The sequence below is a fragment of the Impatiens glandulifera genome, chromosome 5 (assembly GCF_907164915.1).
Source record: "Impatiens glandulifera chromosome 5, dImpGla2.1, whole genome shotgun sequence".
Taxonomy (NCBI): domain Eukaryota; kingdom Viridiplantae; phylum Streptophyta; class Magnoliopsida; order Ericales; family Balsaminaceae; genus Impatiens; species Impatiens glandulifera.
The window spans coordinates 45,618,926-45,640,267 of NC_061866.1; the positions used below are offsets into that span (position 1 = coordinate 45,618,926).

General features: G+C 31.5%; 2 protein-coding genes and 1 pseudogene across 2 annotated transcripts; 2 read left to right on the plus strand and 1 right to left on the minus strand.

The window, feature by feature from the left end:
• Nucleotides 1-756: 756 nt before the first annotated feature.
• LOC124938056 (F-box/LRR-repeat MAX2 homolog A) lies at nt 757-3,152 on the minus strand. The gene has a single exon (XM_047478427.1). It carries the CDS (start codon nt 3,087-3,089, stop codon nt 915-917), a length of 2,175 nt encoding a protein of 724 aa, XP_047334383.1. The 5' UTR covers nt 3,090-3,152; the 3' UTR covers nt 757-914.
• A 7,120-nt stretch (nt 3,153-10,272) lies between these two features.
• LOC124940779 lies at nt 10,273-10,366 on the plus strand (annotated as a pseudogene).
• A 3,232-nt stretch (nt 10,367-13,598) lies between these two features.
• LOC124938231 (trihelix transcription factor ASIL2-like) lies at nt 13,599-16,231 on the plus strand. Its single transcript, XM_047478636.1, has 2 exons — nt 13,599-14,700; nt 15,867-16,231. Exons 1-2 carry the CDS (start codon nt 13,830-13,832, stop codon nt 15,884-15,886), a joined length of 891 nt encoding a protein of 296 aa, XP_047334592.1. The 5' UTR covers nt 13,599-13,829; the 3' UTR covers nt 15,887-16,231.
• Nucleotides 16,232-21,342: the final 5,111 nt, after the last annotated feature.

Sequence of the window (21,342 nt, forward strand, 5' to 3'; positions counted from 1 at the left end):
TGTTTGATCAGTCTAATGACACATTCATTCTTAAACTTATAACTTTGGTGTGGTTCATTTCTTTTCATCATATTATTTACATAGTTTAACTTCATAAACTGTTTATATAATTTTCAAAATGGATGAATAGTCTAATTGAGATTTTGGACGTCGTTTTTTAAATTTCACAATTTAGATCTTTATTGTTAAAATTATATAAAAACGAGATTTTGTATTAATGAATTTAAACATTGTTAACTTATTATTTGCATGGTCCAAATATCAATTTCGCTGCGGGAAGTTAGATTTCAAATATTGATTCCTTTGGCGGAACTGGTATTTTCTCGATCATTTTGACGATCTTACCTCTTGTTTTTTGGCAATGGATCATATCATATAACCTAGTTGATTCGTTTATTCCAAACACTAATATTTAGCCACATTGTCTATACATGAATTGACCATCATTTTCAGAATCCAAGTCTCTTCTTCAAATGAACCTAGATTTTGTATGTTTTAACCATTCATTCGTGTCATCAGGAAAGTCATTTCAAATATTTGGAAGCCATAATTATTGGTCACTTTTCGAAGAAGAAAATGGTAGGTAGTTCATTGATTATCCTATTTTTCCATTAAAATTTCTGGGTAGAACCAAATCAACTGCCAAACTGTGAGGAAATCCTAGATCAGCCAGTGCTTTCAATAATGTTGTGTTTGAAGTTGTAAACTAAAATTCCCCAAAATTGAAAGACAAAGTATGGGAGATTTGGATAGAAATTAGAGAGGAAAGCAAAAATGCTAAAGATTTTATACCAGGATCAAATCAAACAAGACAGTATTTGTCACATATCCTAAACTGCTCTCTTATTCTGTCCAAAATCTTGTAAAATTTCCTACTGAGAATGGTATAGCTAATATTGTGCCTGTAATTCAGTTCAGTCAGAAATGTGGCGACGATTCAGAGCATCCTCAAAACGCCTCCAGGAATCTACTCTCATTTCTGTGCTCATTTCGTCGGCTGGTGCTGGATAATAATCTTCCCTGAGCTGCACATCCCTCAAATTTGGAATACTTAATAAGAACATCAAGAAGTGTTCATGTGCAGTTCCATGGATGAAAAGCTTCCTGAGTGTAGAGCATTCTGCAAGCAACCCAGCTGCAGGAAGTGACAGACTCCTCTGGTTAACATCCCTGTCCTGTGGTGGCCAATAGTCAAGTTCTTCTAAGCTCAAGTTTTTAATCCCAAACAGGTAAAATCTCTCCCATAAACTAAGATCCATCTGTCCTGATGGAGCTGTATGAGCATACCCGATTACGTCCCCACAATCTAAATGCATCTTCTTTAGCTCTGGATAACGTACTAGAGAACTCAATCCGAACGCACGCTCTGATAACCTCGACCATTCTCTGCAATCTCCTTCGATCTTGATCTTCATCTCTTCTAGTCTAGGGCATTCATCTAAACCCACAATTGATAGAGGAGATAATAGCTCTCCTACCCCTATCCAAAGGGAAAGATACTTAAGCTTGTTCCAAGTCTTCATCCTAAAACCATTACCATTGCCATTGCCATCACCATTGATATGGACATTGTCAATCATGTTTAGATCATAAGAATATTTGCACTTCTTTTTTGTTCTGGCTATGTCATCATAATCCGAGGAGAATTCTCCAAAACTCGAATTCCCCCCTCCTCCTCCTCCTCCAATATCTTGTGCCTTGTTGAGATCGAAATTGAATTCGATCCCATCAAGATCCTCAAACTGTTCCACGCTATCCCAGACACAATCGATATGGATACGCTCTATACGGCTCTGAATCGGCTCCAGAGCCTTCAAAGACGATGCAGCTCCAAGGTTCTTGCAGCAAGAAATCTTAACCTCGACCAGTGTCCGATGGAGCAGACTTGCCAGCGTTCTCATTCCTCTAACAGTTATCTTCTTACACCCTTCAACCTCAAACCTGACCAACTTAGAACAACCCCTTCCGATCGCTATGAGTCCCATATCTGTCAAATCAGCCGAACTCGTGATCGACAATGATTCCAGCCCATGACAAAGCGCAACCCCGTCAAGCTTAGATTCAACCGCAGCGCAAATTCCATGAAACTGACCCAACTTCAATGATTTCAGCTTAGGGCACTTCAAATTCAGCATTTCCAGTGCAGGCCCACTTCCGGAGACGTTTTTACGAACATCCAGGACTAGCTCCTCCAGCAATGGAAGACCTGAGAAAAACTCAATCAAAGATGGGGCATTTATACCTGCGTCCTCATTACTGAAACCCTCGTCATCCGGATCGCCTCTGGTGCTAAACGGAGCTGAGGTGTCAGCGAGGTGAAGAAGTTTAAGCTTGGGACAGTTAGTCGAGATGGCTAATAAAGCATCATCTGCTACGAAACCAATGTATCTAGGATCAAACATACAAGCTATAAGGATCTGATTCAAATTAGGACAAGCGGAAGTAATAGCCTTGATCTCGTTTGATTTAAATCCTTCAGCAAATGAAGGGTTTAACAGATCAAGCTTAGTAAGGATTGCAGCTCTATCGGGATGTAATTCAAGTGCAGGAGCAATATCATCAGTCCAGCAATAAAAGGAAGATAAATCAAGTGAGGTGATGTTATAACAATTCTCAAACAACGGAAGTAAGTCAGCACCGTGGGGGAGTTGAGGGCGTTGGTGCCATCTAAGGAGCTTGACTTCTTTCAAGTTAGGCCATTGAGGTGCTAACATCTGAAGAATGGGTGGATTACGAGCGTAGAGTGTGAGGGAGATGACAGATGGGAAAGCTTGACGGAGGAAATGGGCGAGGAGGGAAGGATCGGAGGAAGATGAGAGAGATAAGAAGGGATGACCCCATGGAGATACGAGGGAGAGGTCGAGGTGGGTTACGGATCGGAAACAGGTTGGGAGCATGAATAGATCGCGGAGAAGGTTTCCTCTTAGAGATAGAGTTGTGCGGGAAGATCTCTCTAAAAGACACCATTTTCGGCAGGTTAGAGCGATGGCGTTGCGGCTGCGGGTGTCGGAGACGGCTGCGATTATGTTGGTGAGGATGGGTTCTGGGAGGTCGTTTATTACTGTTTTGGATGATGCTGTCATCGCCATTTGTGACAGAGGTGGTCACAAACAAGATGGAGAAGAGAGAGAGAGAGAGAAAGAAAGAAACTCAATGGGGGTGGATTCTTATAAAATGGAGATTGGAGCTGTGCACGTGACGTGACTCGCTGAAGACTGTCATGCGGTTTGGACTTGCTTTTATTTGGTTACTTACAATACATCTCCACTTGGGGGCGCGTGGTAGTTACGACTTTGCTATTAATAGATTTCTTTGATGTGTTTTATTCAATTCGTATTAATTATAAATAGTAAATAATCTAGATAACAAGTTGACTTGTAAGAATGACAAATTTTAAAAAATCTGAAAATAAATTTTGATAACTTTTGAAGAAAAAAAAATTAGAAACCTTTGGGATAAAAATGTTTTTGAAAGTATTCATTTTTTTTTTATAAAAACGTCTCGAAAGTTTTCAATTTTTAAAAATAGAAACTTTCGAAACAAAAACGTGAAAGTTTTCATTTGTGGGAGAAAATGCCCAAAATATGAAACTTTCAAAATATTTTTGTCTTGAAAATGTGCATTATCAGGATGTTATTTTCAAAGCCCTAATCACTAAACCCTAATTGCAAAACCCGATAAAGCTGGAGAAGGAGAATGAAAAAGACGTCAAAGTCGCACAAGCTGAAAGAAAGAAATCGCCAAATCATGAAAGTGACAGACAAATACACAAGAACAAGCTGAAAGAAAGAAATCGCCAAATCATGAAGGTGGCAGAGAAATACACAAGAACGAAAAATAAAAGAAAATTCATATATATATATATATTAAATGTTGACGACCACTTATTTTCGTGCATTTTTTATAATTTTATCATTAATTAAAAAAATATATATTTTTGTTAGTTTTTTTTAAATGTAATAAGTACTCTATTATTCAACTTTATTAGTTTTATTGAACAAATGAACTCTATTAATAATTAGAGTTTGGACTATATTATTCTAAGCTCAACATTCTATTAAGATAGGAAGATAATATCCTCTATTTTTTTTATACGTTGGTTTAATCTATGAATGACTAGTATACTAGCTATATATATATATATATAATTAATTTTTAAAATATTTAATTTTATTAATTATTATTGATGTAATATATAGAGAAGAGATTGTGATGAGTCCCCACCCAGAACTAGGTAAGGAAAAAAAATGAACTATTCCTATACTTGGAGTTTTGTTACCTTTCATGTGTTGTCATCATTGTCTTATATATATGATGTAGTGTTATATATTTATTACAACTATTCAGATTCTTATCAAGATTATCTGGTACCATATTCAATTTGTTTTCGACTTTTAATAATATTAAAATGGACACCTCATCCATTGAGATGGATTGATATTTTGACAAGATTAATTTGTTTTAAATTGTTTTTGTCATAATTTATATAATAATAAAAAAATAAAAAAGAGTTGTGTTGAAATAAAAGATTAGAGATAGTAGATGACAGCAAGGTCCCAGTTGGCCTTCTTTCAAGATATCTTCTGAGTCGTGCTATTATAACATCATGTGCTGCCCACGTGATTCGTACCTTCTTCCCCGTCAAATGTGCTTACATAATATTATAATTTATTTTATTTTCTTTTCTTTTCTTCCTCTCATTAATTAAATCATTCACTCTTAATTTAGTCATGTTTAAAAAAAAAACAATTATACTTTCATTTTCATTGTCATACTGATAATTCTTATTTTTATATGAATTTGTTTAAATGTTTATTTTAATATTATTAATTTAAGTGAGTTGATTAAATATTTTTGTTTTCACAGCAACACTATTAAAGTTTTTATTTTAATTGAAAACTTAATTAGCATAATAAAAGAACATTTTACTTTGTTAAAATTATTTTCAAATAAACTAAATAATAATATGGAGAGGAGGGAATACATATATTTATTCAGCAGCATGCATGGTAATGGGGCGAGTCATCTTATCCTATAAAAACACACCACTTGGACAAATGAATAATAATAAATAAAATGAAACACTTACAATCAAAATTTTGATACATCTTTTAATATTTAGATAATTTAAAATAATTGGGATGCTTAGTAAGTATTTTTGATTTTTGTATATAGGAATAGAGAAAGGGAATAAAAAAATAATAATTGGTTGATGGGTTCATTTTATAATATTGATTTGATTTTTGGATATTAAATCATTAATTTCTCAAGTTGGAAGGAATTAATCTCATTCTTTAAATTATTTATAATTAAAATAATAATATATTTTTTAATTTATTTATTAAAATAAATTATTTCAGTTATTTAAATAATATTAAGAAATTATTTTTATATAATAAATTTTAAATATTATATATTAATAATGAAATTATAATAAATTATTTAAAATATAAAAAACTTAAAAATAAAATAACAATTTTATATAAAATAAAAATTAAAAAATATTAAAAAAAGTTAAATATGAAAATGTTATTAAAATATTTATGCAATGTTATAGTATATATATTATTAAATAAAATATTATATTTAATTTGATTAATTATTAATATATAATATTATAAAGACTTTATCTATAGATAATTTTATTTATAAATAAAAAAATTAAATCATTCAACTATTTTTTTTATCTATTTTTTTTATAAATATTTAATATATATATATATATAATTAATATAATAAAATATTAACATCTAATATTTTATTAAATTAAGACACTACTCACTATTTTATATATTTTAAACAATTATAATATAAAAATAATAATAATTTATATTTTTTAATTAAATAAAATATAATAATAAAAATAAAAATATTAATCTAATTTCAATTACAAAATAATATTAATAATTTCTCTTTAATAATTTTAAATAATATAATGAAAAGGTTATTAATGAAATTATGAATAATTAATACTCTTAATTAAACACTAAATTTCTATCCATCATAAACATTTTTATTCTCTTAAAATTATTAAATATGTGTCAAAGAATTACATAAGTTAGGTATAATATACAAATATATTATATTATATTTTATAAATTTCACACATCTATCGATTCTATTTCTATTAATTATACTCAATCGCTCCCTGAAAGACTTCACACTAAAAATAATGTATAAGACTTTTATAGAATCGGTTCTCTCTCTTAGTTTCAAATGATCTATATTATATTAAATAGGTTTTTAATTAAAATAAATAATTTGAAAAAATAAAAATAATTTGTAATACTGTAGTTTAATAAGTAATTAATATTTTCTTATGGGTGAGTGGTGGGTCCGAGTTACTGTGGTCGGCAAGTTAGGAATGGTTGGTTGGACCCGTTGTTGACGTGGCAGTGAGAATGAACAAATTGATTAGACTTGAGATTAACTAAACACCAACCAATAACCCTTTTTTTTCCATACTTATGTTTGTATTCTTAATATCATATTTCTATTTTTATATCATTACGTATTCTGAATACATAAATAAAGTTTTTTCACACTTCTTCATTTTTTTTACTTTTTAGATACATTTATTCTCTAGTGATTCATGCAATTTTTACTTTTTATGAAATTGAACTATTTTAAAAATTATTAAAATATTAAAATGAGTTTGATTATAATACACTTAACAAAAACAAAAACTCACAACTTTTATTATTATTATTATTATTATTATTATCTTAAAGATAAATATCAGGAGTTTAATTTTCATTTAAAACATTTTAAATGAAAATAAAAGTATTTATATAAGTTATCTTCTTACATTTAAAATAAATTATTATTATTTTTATTATTTAAATATAACTTATTTGTTAAATTCAATTCTTAGAATATAAGTTAATATATTATATTATTATCTATTCAATTTATAAATAAAGTTTTTCTCACATTCTGCCTCTCTTTTCTTTTTTTTAATATACATTTACCAATATAATTTTATTTCACTCTCATTCATTAAATCACTCAAATTCTTTAATTAAAATATTAAAATATTTTATATTTTAAATTATTATTATTTTATTATTATATATTAATATTATTTAATTTTTTTATAAGAATAATTATATATCTCTTCAAAATCATTATACATTATTATTTTTCAAATAAAAAAATTATTTAAATAATTTATAAAAACATTCAACTGAGTTGATTCAAATAAACCACCTAACAACAAACAAAATAATATCCATTGCCACAAGAAAAGTAGGTCAAATGTTATGAATAGTTCATAAAAGACAAATCACCAATTCCACGACTATACTTAAAAACGCCTTAATGAAAGTAAAAATCGTGGTGGTTGCCAGGGTGTTCATGCTATTTTTTATATTAAAAATTATTGTTATTATTTTTCCTAACTTAATTATTTGTTAAATTCAATCTCTTTTTGCTAATATTTTACACTTTAATGGTGTATTTAGAATATATTCTTTAGAAAAATAAGTTAACAAAAATTTGATTCTCTTTATTCATTTTAATCGATTTAATCAAAACAAATTTTCTTAATTTAAGACTTATTATTTCATATATATATATATATATATATATATATATATATATAATTAAAATTTTGTTTAAGCACACAACAATACAAATTTAACAGTACAAATTGAATATATTAGAATAATTAATTGACTTAAAATATTTAAAAAGAGCAATAAGATCTCCACATAAATCCATATGTCATAGGGATAGAGACTCATCTTCTAAGTCTCGCATTTTTAGTCTCCCCAATCCATGTATCCCAATAACCACTAATAGTTTCGACATAACCCATTGTATTCTAGGAAAATTCCACAAAAGACTCTATATACTTGCAACAACGTGACAATGTAAAAGTAAATGAGAAATTGTCTCAACCTCTTTGTAACACACACGACAACGACTCATAATAATCATGTATTTTTTTCATACATCTATCGTCAGTGAGAATTTCGTCGTGAATAACACTCCAACCAAAAAAGAAGATCTTGATAGGAATCTTATACTCCCATAATTTTTTTCAACAAAGATCAATCGGGTTAACTTTATTGAACAAAGTGTAATAATATTTCACATGAAAGTTATTCACATCACGCCATCACATAAAATACCGAGAAGACTGGTTTAACCCCTTATTTCTAACCATGAATAGAAGTATATTATTGGACATGTTTTTCTTCATTGTTCAATCTTCTTCTATACCTGATATGATCTACAAATCAACTAGATCGAATGTCAAACATATTTTTGACCGATGCATCTTTACAAATATAAATAAAAGCAAGTTTGGGAAAAACCTTCGCCAAATATTTATCTTTAATTTTCATTTTGATTTGTTATGTGATTCTTGATAAAATAAAGAGAAACTCTAACATGAATAAACTGAATGTAATGAAAGAGTTTATATAATTAATGATTACAATAGACTAAATACTCTTAAGTGTTAATAAACTAAAATACTCTTGAGTACTAATTATAAGATAATAAAAATAATATATATCTAAAAACCTCTATAAAACTTACGACGCAACACTAATAAGCATCAAGAGTTTGTCAGTCAGAAAACGAAACTTACGATGCAACACTAATAAACTCTAGCGAAGTCGAGTGTACTTTTTTAAATATATCAGCAATCCATATCAATAAGTAATCAACGTACCAAACCATTTCAATGACAATAGTAAGAACAACAAGAAAGTACTCACCATTCTTAATCTTCTTCTCTTCTTCCCAATATGTTGAGCATCCACCTAGAAAACAACTATTCTTCGATTAAGACCAACCAAAATCAACCACCTATAAAAATCATCAAGCTATCGAAATCCCAATCCAATTAGGTTGTATTTTTTCCTGCGATTTAATTAGAATGAGTTTTTTTGGGTGGTCTTAAACAACTTATCTGGGGTCAATAGTTAGGAAGATATACGCAGCATCAATGGCTTTCGCAATCTCTTTTCCTTCGTCATAATTGCTCTGATTTTAGTCTTCCTTCTTTACAATCGCATCAAATTCTACTTCTCCCCCAGAAACACAAATACGTACAATAGCACAAATATGGTACGATGCGACACGACACGATAAGATAAAAATCTTTAAACAAAAATCAACTAGAGCAACAACTAATCAAAATGAAGCGAAAACGAAAAATATCATTGACGAATGTAGACTCCGACACTAAATTTAGATCGAAAACTATATATTGAAAAAGTTTTAGATTGAACAAAGAGAATTCATAATTGGAGGATCAAATACCATAATAAGATAAAAGAGAAAATTTAGAGTTTCATATTATCAAACATTAATAAAGTGAATATAATAAAGAGTTTATATAATTAGTGATTACAATAAACTAATATTTTAAATATTAATAGACTAAAATACTCTAAATTGTTAATTAAAATAATAAAAGAAATATATCTAACCATTCTAACTCATTTAGAATATTAGAAAAGGTGACGTAATCAGATATTTAAATTAATTAACATAATATATTAAGTTAGATTCTTATTAAAAATACATTTAAACTTATGATATTGCTAATTTATTATGTTCATTTTTTAACAATAATTAATATGAGGTTCCTGTAATTTGGTTATGGCAACCAGATTATATCAAAATAATAATAATAATTTTATTTGTAATTTTCAACTACATCATCATTATAATTATTATTAATACTAACATTGTTATTGATTTGATTATGAAAACATTATCTGAAAAAGGAAAAAAAAAATGGAGGGACATCACGACATGTCAATGTGAAGTTGTGTGGATGTTGACTAACATTGCACTTGCTATATTTTCCACCTATTGTTTGGTATATTTAGATTAAATCTATATAAATTATTATTTTATTCATCATTATATTTTTTTTATTAAATATTACTTTATTTTGGAAAAAAGCATATAAAAAATCCTAATAATTTTTAGGCCTTGTTCATATTAGAATTTTTGAAAAAACTTAGAGAGAAAAAAATAATAATTAGTGATGATTTTAAGGAGATGATGATTATTTTTGGTAAAAAGACTTAAAAGGTATTAATATATGTGAATAAATTAAAAAATAATAATTTAAAATATGGGGTATTTTAATATTTTGATTAATGAAATTAGTAATGTGATTGATTGAAAAGTTGATTTTGGATGGGTTTTTACAAAATACCTAAAGTGAACAAGGTCACCAAACAATAAATAAATAAATATATATATATATATAATTAACGTGAAAGGTGTACTCACAGAAAATAAGTTTTTCGCGTGGACTTCTGATAAAATTAAAACGATAAGATTAGCATAGTTTCTGCGTAAGGATGACACGCACAAATCGAGATTACGCGTATATGACCGTAGTTTTGTAGAAACATGTAGTGAACGACCGAATTTTATAGCACCATTTTAATAAAAATGTTAAAAATGCACCCTATCACTTCCGCGTATGTGACCAAAATTACGTGTAGAAAATTAGAATTTTAGGGCGTTACAATCATTTATAATATATTAATATTATTACATTTTTTTTTAATCTATGAACTAGATAATTTTTTAAACAGTATTTTTTTGTAATTATTTAATGTTTGTGACTTTTTTTTATTCTCTTGTACCACACTTGTCATTTTTCTTTAATCATTTAAAAAAAAACATTTAAAAAAGATAAGAAATATTATTATTATTAGAGAGCTGACAAGTGGAATGTGGAAAACATCAAAGTTGTTGACTACAGTCATATTTTATCCTTACAATAATTGAGTTTATTTTAAAGAAAAAAAAATGCTTATTAGAACTAATGTAACTTTCTGTCTTTTTTTGTGATTTAAAGAAGAAAGAAGAGATCAAATATTAATTTTGTTCTAAAAAAATACAATTTCACCTAACCCATCTAATGCAGATTATGCATTAATTTTACTATAAAATGTTGTTAAATATATAAAGTGAATCCATTCCACTTTAAGTAAAATTTTAAGTTATTTGTAAACAATATCCTTGATTCTTGAAAACAATAATTAATAAAAAGAAAGAAGAAGAAGAAAAAGCTTCTCACCTTATCCAAATGACCAACCAAGGGATTCTTTTTGGATATTATTAGGTTGTGTTTGGGTCCCACATAAATTGTCTATTTGATGTTGATTTTTATCACATTTTTAGTCACTTGAAATTATGGCCTACCAATTGACAAGTTTATAACAATAAGAATAAGGATTTGTGATTCCCCAATGACCAATTCTACATTGAAAGATAAAATGAAACTAAGCCCTCCACAAACTCATTGTTCTTCATGTACATACACTTCCATTTTTGTTTTGTTAGCATTGATAGAATAAAAAACGATCAATGTTATGAAATAACGAAATGTTACGAACTCAATCTCGTTTAACACGAGAATTCGAACTTTTAATATTGATAGAAGAGTTTTTTTTAGTGGAAGAGAAATGATATTTGATTATGATGGACGATTAGAGTGTTATCCGATGAGGCTATTGATTGAAGGGAAAAAATAAAGCAATGATACAAAGTATAAGGGCTAACATTCCTAATTAGGGAAAAGTAAAAGTACAAGAAGTTTGTGGAAAATTGGCAGGTTATAAATTTGAGTGAGACTCATATCATATGTCCTTATCCATTGGACCACATTATCCTAATTTCACACATTGTCCTTTCAAAAGACATTAAACGTCCCCAATGTTCCTTTTATGTGCCCCTTCTAGTAGGACATATTGTATATTTGTAAATGCATCCCTTTTTATAAAATAAAAATCACCTCATCTCTTACTATGTGGGTAATTTTACCTTGTTAAGGTCCTTTGTGGATATGCTGAGCAATAATTTTGTTTTCCTTATTGTAATCAAGTGTTTAAATGGTCATAATATTAATTAGAGGGGACAAATAAGTCTGGTCTAGATAAGATGACCGATAGAGAGTTCGTATTAACTTCTTTTAGAGAATAAACTTTTATTTAAAAAAAAATAAATTACTTGTTTGTTGAATTTAGATTAAAATTTTAAATTTGTGTGATATTAAATTAATTTTTGAGATGTAATTATTATTTAATCACATATTTCCATGAATTTACACAGCCTAATGAAATCAAATCAAATAATTTTCAATTATAATTGGACTGTGGTCAATGTGAGCTTGAGAGTTAAGAATCAAAATGGGCCAAAGTCCAAGAAGATAAAATATATGAGAGATTCAGTACTTAAAATGGACCAAAAAGTCCAAGAAGATAAAATATATGAGAGATTCAGTACTTTAAATGGGCCGAAGCTTTGTTAATAAGAACAGATGATTGACTTTTTTGATTTAATTTATTTAGTTTTTAATTATGTTAGTAAATACTTTTGTATTTTTGTTCTCATTATATTGATTGTATTTTAAGATTATATATATATATATATATTTTATAATAATAATAAATAAATATATTTTTATAAGAAATTAATTTTAATTATTTAAATAAGTGATTAAGAAAATTAATTTATAAATTATAAAAATAACAAGTCATAATAAACCAGAATCTAAATGTTAAACAATATGAGAAGTTTGTAAAATTAAAATTTTGAATTGAAAAGATTCAATAACTTCTAACTCTAGTAAATTAATTTCAAAAGCAGACTTGTTTCAGCAGTTCCTTAACAATGAGTAATGGAGTAGAACAAGTTGAACCAATCAATTGAGCAAAATTGAAAAAATATAAAAAAAATGATAAGCTAATGGTTGACAAGCAAGTTATGAATTATTTTTGTCAAATAATAATTTATAATCCTATTTATATGATCAAAATAATAAAAATTGCATACAAAGAACGAGAATATACACCTATTACTTAAAAGTGGGTCTACAAATCAAGGATAAAATTCAAATTGGACAAAAGAAAAATAATTTTAACTTGTTCACCATAATCTCATATTTGGTTAAAAAAACAATAAATAAAAATAAAATTTATCAACACAATTGAATGATAAGAATAACAAATTATCCACCAACTCATAAAAATATAATTTGAACTATAATTCGAAATGACAAATATTATTTGACTAAGTATAATGAGAAACAAAACACACAAATTAAAATTAGAATTATATATATATAAAAACAAATATCTTCCCAATTTAAAAAATAAATTTTAAATCATTAAAAAAAGCAAAAGGAAATAAATTGTATTTTTCATCAACTTTTTTTTAAGAAAAAAAAAAGTATATGAGATAAAATTTTCAATAAATATGTAATTCTTAACAATTTATATATATATATTATATTATATTGTTTGATTATATGTATTTTTTTATTTGGTTTTCCTTTTGAGCGGTTTTAAAGATGATAATATAGGTAAACACTCTTATTTTTAACTAAATTTATCTTTTATAATATTTTTCTAATGATTAAAAATAAAATAGTAATAAATAAATAAAATTAAATGTATAGTAGAGTTTTTCTTTCGTTATTGAAAACGAATAAAAAGATTAAATAAATTGATCATTTTAATTTTTTTAATTAAAAAAATAAAAAACAATTTGAGTTTTAATTATATATATATATATATTTTTTCTATCTGTATTTATTTATTAATTACAGAACCAGTTGATCCTCGTCGGCGCGCTCACGAACGAACCAACGAAGCTACAAAACGCCGTCGTCGGTCCCTGACCGCATTCATATCTCGTCTCCGCGATCTCTCTCTCTCTCTCTCTCTCTCTCAAATCCCGCGTTCTCGTTTCCTTCCTCCATTCGCATTCCTTCTTCTTCTTCTTCTACCTCAAACCGCCGCTTCAACGCAAACCTCGCCGCCGTCTCGACTTCCGATAACCGGATGGATGAAGGTGACGGAGACACAGGAGCTTCTTCTCTAGCCACCGCAATCAGGGTTCCACCGCCTTCTCACACGCCGCCGATGCCGATACGCGAAGACTGTTGGTCGGAGGAGGCTACATACACCCTCGTCGAGGCATGGGGAGAGAGATTTCTTGAACTCAATCGCGGTAATCTCCGACAGAAGCACTGGCAGGAAGTAGCCGATGCCGTCAACGCTGACCACGGCCACACCAAGAAGGCTCGCCGGACCGACGTCCAGTGTAAGAACCGGATCGATACTTTAAAAAAGAAGTACAAGATCGAGAAGGCTAGGGTTTCTGAATCTGCTGGTAGTTATCTTAGTCCTTGGACCTTTTACGCTAGGTTGGATGAGTTAATCGGTTCTTCATACAAACCGTCTCCATCGTCGGCGCCGGTGCCGTCTCGCCGGAAGTCTTCCCCGGCCACAATTGTCCTCCCTCCTCTCGCTACATTCCCTGTTGGACCCCGATCGAAGCGTCCTGTGCCGACTATATTGCCGGCGGTGGTCGATAACTTTCGTCGGAATTTCTCTGCAATAGCAGCGGCTGCCGCCGCTACTGATGCTGGTGAAGATTCGGATACGTCGAGATCAAGGTCGAGTGCTGCTAGTCGAAAGCGGAAGGGAGATGGAGATGGGTTGGAGGGGCTGCTACCGTTGGCAAGGGCTATTGAAAAGTTTGGACAAATATATGAAAGAGTTGAGGATTCAAAGCAGAGGCAGCTGATAGAGTTGGAGAAGCAGAGAATGCAGTTCGCTAAGGACTTAGAGATTCAAAGGATGAAGCTTTACATGGACTCACAGATTCATCTTGAGAAGATGAAGCGGGCAAAGCGAACTCCTGAAGCTGGTTAGACTTTCCCTAAACATATATATTCTATTGCTGTTCCTTCTTCCAAAGTTTAATTAAGAGACATTAGTTTGTTTATTGCTTGGTTTACTGTGCTAAAAGATATTTAAACTTCAACCCCAATTCAGCATTGGTAGACCCTTTTGTTTCATGTTGTTGGTCCTTTTTATTATTCCAACATTAGTTTTGTCTGATTTTGTTTCTTGGTTTGAAAGAATAGTTCAATTTAGTCAATTCTCAGGCTTATGTTATGGAAATCGTCATGTTGTCAAGTTACAAGGGATGATGCCACGTTTTACTTGGCATATGCAATTAAGCTTAATTGCTCGAGCAGCTATATAAGATTTCTTCTGTAGATTATTTCATGCATAGCAAGAGATGAATTGCATTTCTGATGTAAATGCCACCATGGTGATTCTTAAGGGGAAAACAACTTGTTTCAACAGTATGATTCATTTTTTTATTTGAGTTTTGAAATCCTAACAATGAATTATTGTTAGGAAAGAACTAATATTGACAAATGTATTTGCTTGATGTTTCTCAAATGGAGAAGCTACATGTGTTCATCAATTGTTCATATTATCTATGGAGGGTTTTGTATGATTGCAATTTCCTTTCCTTTTATTTTATTTTCCAATAAAGCATGTTGCAGATTATGAAACTAAATTTGCTATAGTTACCCAACAATGTTTACGATCAAGAGGCATATTCGAATGAAAGAGACATTGGCTGCTGCCTGTTGATATTAGTTTTCAGATAAATAGGGTATTTGATCCAAACTGGTATACTAATAATAGGTTCTTGTTCTCTCTGGTATGATATTTGTTTAGTGCAATGAAGTTATAGGTCCTTTTATTAGTATATCACTCTTATTATTCACCATAGTTATTGACTGCAAGTCTGCTCTCTGGCACCATTTTCTTTTGGGGGAAAACTGTTTAATGTCACCAAGTTAGTATTGCTGGTTATTGAATAAGTGGGAAACCATCTAAGATGACCGAGTTTGATGGGAAACTGCGCATTTGAATGAATGGATAATGTCTTTCAGTTTTTTAACATTTCTGTGGCTTTACGACTAATGTTATTTCTTCCTGCATACGAGCATCCTCGAGCTTTGTTTTGTGCTAATTCTTGCTGCTGGTGGGTATTTTACTTATATTATGCAGATGATGAAGAATATCTATAGAGAGAGGGGGGGATGGTTCTGTGCAGAATCCAGCAAAGATACATAATCTGGCAGATTGAATGAAGACAATATTTGTGATGGTTGGTGTGGGAGGGAAAAAAAGGGTTTAGACTAAATTTAGGGTTTATTTTCGGACAACAGCAGGAGTTTGTTTGTTTGTTTGTTTTTGTTTGTAAATTACTTGGGGTTTCGTTTTTCTTAAACTTAGAGGAGGAGGAGGCAGTGAAGGCAATAGCAGCAGCCATACTGTTAAAAGGTAATATGTCTTTTGTTGTGCTGTCTGTTGTCTTGTTAGAGATGATTTTCTGTTATAAGTTATCAATCAGATCTCTCCCTGTTTTTTAAGTCCATACACATTTTAGCTTACAATGATTGATGCTCTAAAGTAGTAGTAGTAGTCTAAGAGCTTGCTTACATTGGCTCCATCTTTTCACCAAATCTGCATACCTTCATTCCTAATAAATTGGTCTATATTCAGATTCATGTTGTAACTCTGCCTGTTGTCAACATCTAGGGTTTCTCCTCTCAAACTTATTTGTGTTTGAAGAATCTATATATATATAGTCTTTAGATCGACGTTCCATTTACCCATCTCCTCCCATGTATATTTTTTTCCCAGAAGTTCCAGGTCAATAAACTCACATCTTCTAATGTAGTAAGGTCAATAAGCTCACCTCATTCTTGTTAGCCTAGTGTTTTATCTCGTCACATGGGAATAAAATTATTGAACTCTCCACCGACTTGCTTGATCTAGACATTTTGGTTTAGGTTCGCCTTGTTGCGTCTTCTCTTTTTACCGAACAATATTGTCAAGATCTTCTGTCATATCTGCATTTTAGAGCCATCAAACATTTCTCTAGTTTGTTTAATGATCATTTTTATATTATAACAATTCGTCTGAGAAAAAAAGAAGAATTTAACATATAAAATGATAAATTAGAGATGAAACAAACATTAGAACAAACACTGCATGGGGCTGATGTCTGAATCTCTGTTTTTATTTAATAAAAAATGTCATTTCCGTTAAGTTGGTTTATTTGATGCTTGGTCGGGTTTTAAACAGTAAGAATTTAAATGGGTCCAATCCGATTTAAAATAATTAAGGAGTTAAAATGTTATACTGGTAATAAAAAATTAATTTTAAGTTGTTTTGTTAACAATATTTATTGACAGTGTATTGTACTAATTAAAAAAATACATACCCTCGCAAATAACACTTGTCAGTTTTTTTAATTAGACCCTTACAAGAAACCTTTATCCAGTTATAAGTTACATAATTTATAATCCTTTTAAAATAAAATAAAACAGTTACATAATTTATATTACTTTTTTAAAACTAATAAACAAATATTAAATATAAAGACATTAACGATGGTATTTGTATAATATATAATTGTTTTTCCAAATATTTTAAAAACCTTCTGGTAATCAACTTGGACTTTTTGGCGAATTCTAGTCCGAATCGATTTGTCTCATTTTTTTATATCTATTAAGTCTGATTCTAAAAAAATAAAAAATCATGAGGTTTATCCACTTATTACATATATGATTGAGTGAAAATGACAACACAAAATAAAATATTTATTTTAATCGATCTAATACATTTTTCCCTCCCTACTTGTTTAGAGCTGTTATTATCTATTATTAATATTTTTCATCTTTCTCTTAATTCTTTTTTCACACTGACTCATCACTTATGGATTCTAGTGTTGGCCACCCTATATGGATGGAACCATCCTTGGGGAGAACGGCCGTCCTGTTTGAACCAACTGGGTCGGAGCTGCAAACGGCCAGTCATCGGGGAGAAAAAGAAAAATGGATCATATAAGAAATAACCTTTCGAATCGGAAAGAATTTTCAGTCGAACCGTCCGATCAGACTATTTTGAGTGATTAATAAGATAACTGTATTGAAACTAGAAGCCGGACCGTTCACCTATCCGGCTGTCTTCTCTATATATTGTCTAACCCTAAAAATATGATGTAAATTAAAAGGGGTAAGACCCATTAAGACTACAAGTCCATACAGTGTGGGCAAAGCCCGCTGACCCAACAAGAATTCGGGCCACAAACTCTAACAATCTCCACCTTGAAACGAATTCCAATCTTTGATAGCATAACCACAAAATCAAACCTCTTCCACCAAAGCCCCTAAGGGCATAGCTCAGCAATGAAGACCAACCAAGTTCAAGCAATGCTCAAACTTGGTAATAGAAAGTGACTTGGTCATCATATCTACAGGATTATTGTGTGTACTCACCTTGCTCACAACAATATCACCACGAGCAATCACATCACGCACAAAATGATACCGTACATCAATGTGCTTAGTCCTCTCGTGAAACATCTGATCCTTTGTCGGAAAAATAGCACTCTGGCTATCACAAAAGATTATAGAAATCTATAAATCATCACTAAGTTCGCCAACAAGCCTTTCATCCAAATTGCTTCTTTGCAAGCTTCTGTAATCGCCATGTACTCTGCCTCTGTAGTAGACAAAGCAACTGTAGCCTGCAACCAAGCCTTCCAATTAATAGCGTAACCACCAACACAAAAAATGTAACCAGACAATGATCTTCTCTTATCAAGATCTCCAGCGTAATCTGAATCAACGTAACCGACAACTCCATCTCTACTTTTCCCAAACTGTAAACAAACATCAGTAGAACCACATAAGTATCTGAGAATCCACTGAACTGCTTTCCAATGTTCCTTACCAGGGTTTTCCATATATCTACTAATAACACTAACTGCATATGCTAAGTCAGGTCGTGAACAAACCATAACATACATAAGGGAGCCAACGACACTAGAGTATGGCACTCGCGACATATAATCATCATCACTATCTGACTATGGTGACAAAGAAGACGAAAGTCTAAAATGAGCAGCTAGTGGAGTACTTACCGGCTTGGCACTTTGCATGTTAAACCTACTAAGGACTTTCTCGATGTACCTCTTTTGACTTATGTACAATTTACCAGCCGGTCGATCTCTAAGAATCTCAATTTCAAGCATCTTCTTTGCTGCACCTAAATCTTTCATCTCAAACTCGCTACTCAACCGTGCTTTCATCTTTCTGACCTCTCTTTGATCTTTAGCGGCAATTAGCATATCGTCAACATACAACAACAGGTAAACGAACGACCCATCATCACATACTTTAAAGTAGACACAACTAACGTAACTGCTCCTCCTGAAATCACGAGTGGTCATAAATGTATCGAATCTCTTATACCACTGTCTTGGTGACTGTTTCAAACCATAAAGAGATTTTTTCAGTTGACATACGTAGTCCTCCTTTCCTAAGGCTACGAATCCCTCCGGTTGCTGCATGTAGATAAATGTCTTCCTCAAGTTCTCCGTGTAAGAATGCAATTTTTACATCTAACTGCTCAAGCTCAAGATCGTGGAATGCCACAATACCTAGTAAAGCCCGAATAGAACTGTGCTTCACAACTGGAGAAAATACTTCAGTAAAATCAACACCTGGAGTTTGACTATATCCTTTTGCAACAAGTCTGGCTTTATACCTGGCTTCTTCAACTCCCATCGTACCTTCCTTTCTCTTATACACCCATTTGCAACGAACAACCTTCTTTCTCTTTGGTAGCTTCACCAGATCCCATGTAGCATTTTTGTGAAGCGATTCCATCTCTTCCTACATAGCGATCATCCACATGCCAAAGTTTTCACATGTAACCGCTTCTGAATACGTCGCGGGTTCTTCTTCTGAATCAATCTCTTTAGCCACATTTAATGCATACGCAACTAAATCAGCCTCTACATATCTCTGAAGGCGTCTAATTTCTCCACGAGGCCTATTTTTAGCAATTGAATGTTGTGGAGGTGCTTCTGAGGAGCTAGCATCATCCATAGAAACTGGAATAGGCTCTGGAGTTTGCTCTGGTGTAGGTTTCAATCCAATCTCAAGCTCCACCTCAATACTTGAATTCTGTTGATTTCCCTCGGAGGGAGTTGAAGATGGAGACCCCTAAAGCATGCTAGTCTCATCAAAAACAACATCTCTATTGATGACGACTTTACTAGTCTTAGGACACCACAACTTGTATCCTTTCACATCTTGCTTGAACCCTATGAACACACACTTCACCGAACGAGGCTTTAACTTGCCATTATCCACATGAGCATACGCAGGACATCCAACAAATTTTAAATCAGAATAACTAGAAGGAGAACCAGTCCATACCTCTTGTGGAGTTTTCTTATAAATAGCAGTCGAAGGAGAGCGATTAATGAGATGACATGCATACGCAGCAGTCTCAGCCCAAAACGACATTGGTAGCCCAGCATTAAGGCGCATACAACGCACCTTCTCCATCAAAGTCCTATTCATCCTCTCTACAACTCCATTCTGTTGAGGATTATGTCGAACTATATGATGTCTCACAATACCTTCAGTTCTACATAAAGTATTAAACTCATTAGAACAAAACTCCAAACCGTTATTAGTTCAGAGATGCTTCACTTGCCTCCCTGTCTGCTTCTCAATCATTAACTTCCACTATTTAAAGGTAGAAAACACGTCACTCTTTTGTTTAAAAAAGAATGTCCAAACTTTCTTGGAGAAATCATCTATAATAGTCAACATATAGAACGCACCACCTTTAGATGGTACTCTAGAAGGCCCCCACAAATCAAAATGAATGTAGTCTAGTGTCCCCTTCGTATTATGAATACCAGCCGAGAACCTAACTCTTTTCTGCTTACCAAAAACGCAGTGTTCACAAAACTCCAGCTTTGTAATACCCTGCACATCAAGAAGCCATCTCTTGTTCAATTCGACCATGCCATTCTCACTCATGTAACCTAGACGCATGTGCCATAATCTTGTAGCATCAGAATCAGACATAGACGAACTAGCAACAACAACATCACCTGTAATCGTAGAGCCTTGCAGAATATATAAATTGGCAGTTTTCTTGAGTCCCTTCATCACAACAAGAGACCCCTTGCTGACCTTCACAACTCCACCTTCACCGGTGTATTTGTACCCTTTAGAATCAATAATACTCAATGAGATCAGACTTCTATTCATGTCAGAAACGTGCCTTACATCACCAAGTGTTCGAATAGTGCCATCAAACATCTTAACTCTAATCGTACCAATACCAGCAATTCTGCAAGATGCATTATTTCCCATCACAACGGTACCTCTAGAGACCACTTCATATGTAGAGAACTAGTCTCGATTAGGGCATATATGAAACATGCATCCAGAATCAAGAATCCATTCGTCGCTCTATTTCGAATCAATATCAGACGTAACGAGAAGTTCTCCATCATTGTACTTTTCAGCAACATCAGCTTCGCCATATTTCTCTGGTTGATTGTTCTTCTGATCCTCACCAACCCTCTTATTCTTATTTTGTAACTTATAACACTCAACAACAATATGACCTTTCTTCTTGCAGTACCTACACGTCTTATCCCTGT

Excerpts from the sequence above, each read along its gene's own strand:
- LOC124938231 (XM_047478636.1), top strand. The coding sequence starts at position 13,830 with ATGGATGAAGGTGACGGAGACACAGGAGCTTCTTCTCTAGCCACCGCA. Across the intron at positions 14,701-15,866 it reads AAAGCGAACTCCTGAAGCTG|ATGATGAAGAATATCTATAG; the intron begins GTTAGACTTTCC and ends TATATTATGCAG.
- LOC124938056 (XM_047478427.1), bottom strand. The coding sequence starts at position 3,089 with ATGGCGATGACAGCATCATCCAAAACAGTAATAAACGACCTCCCAGAA.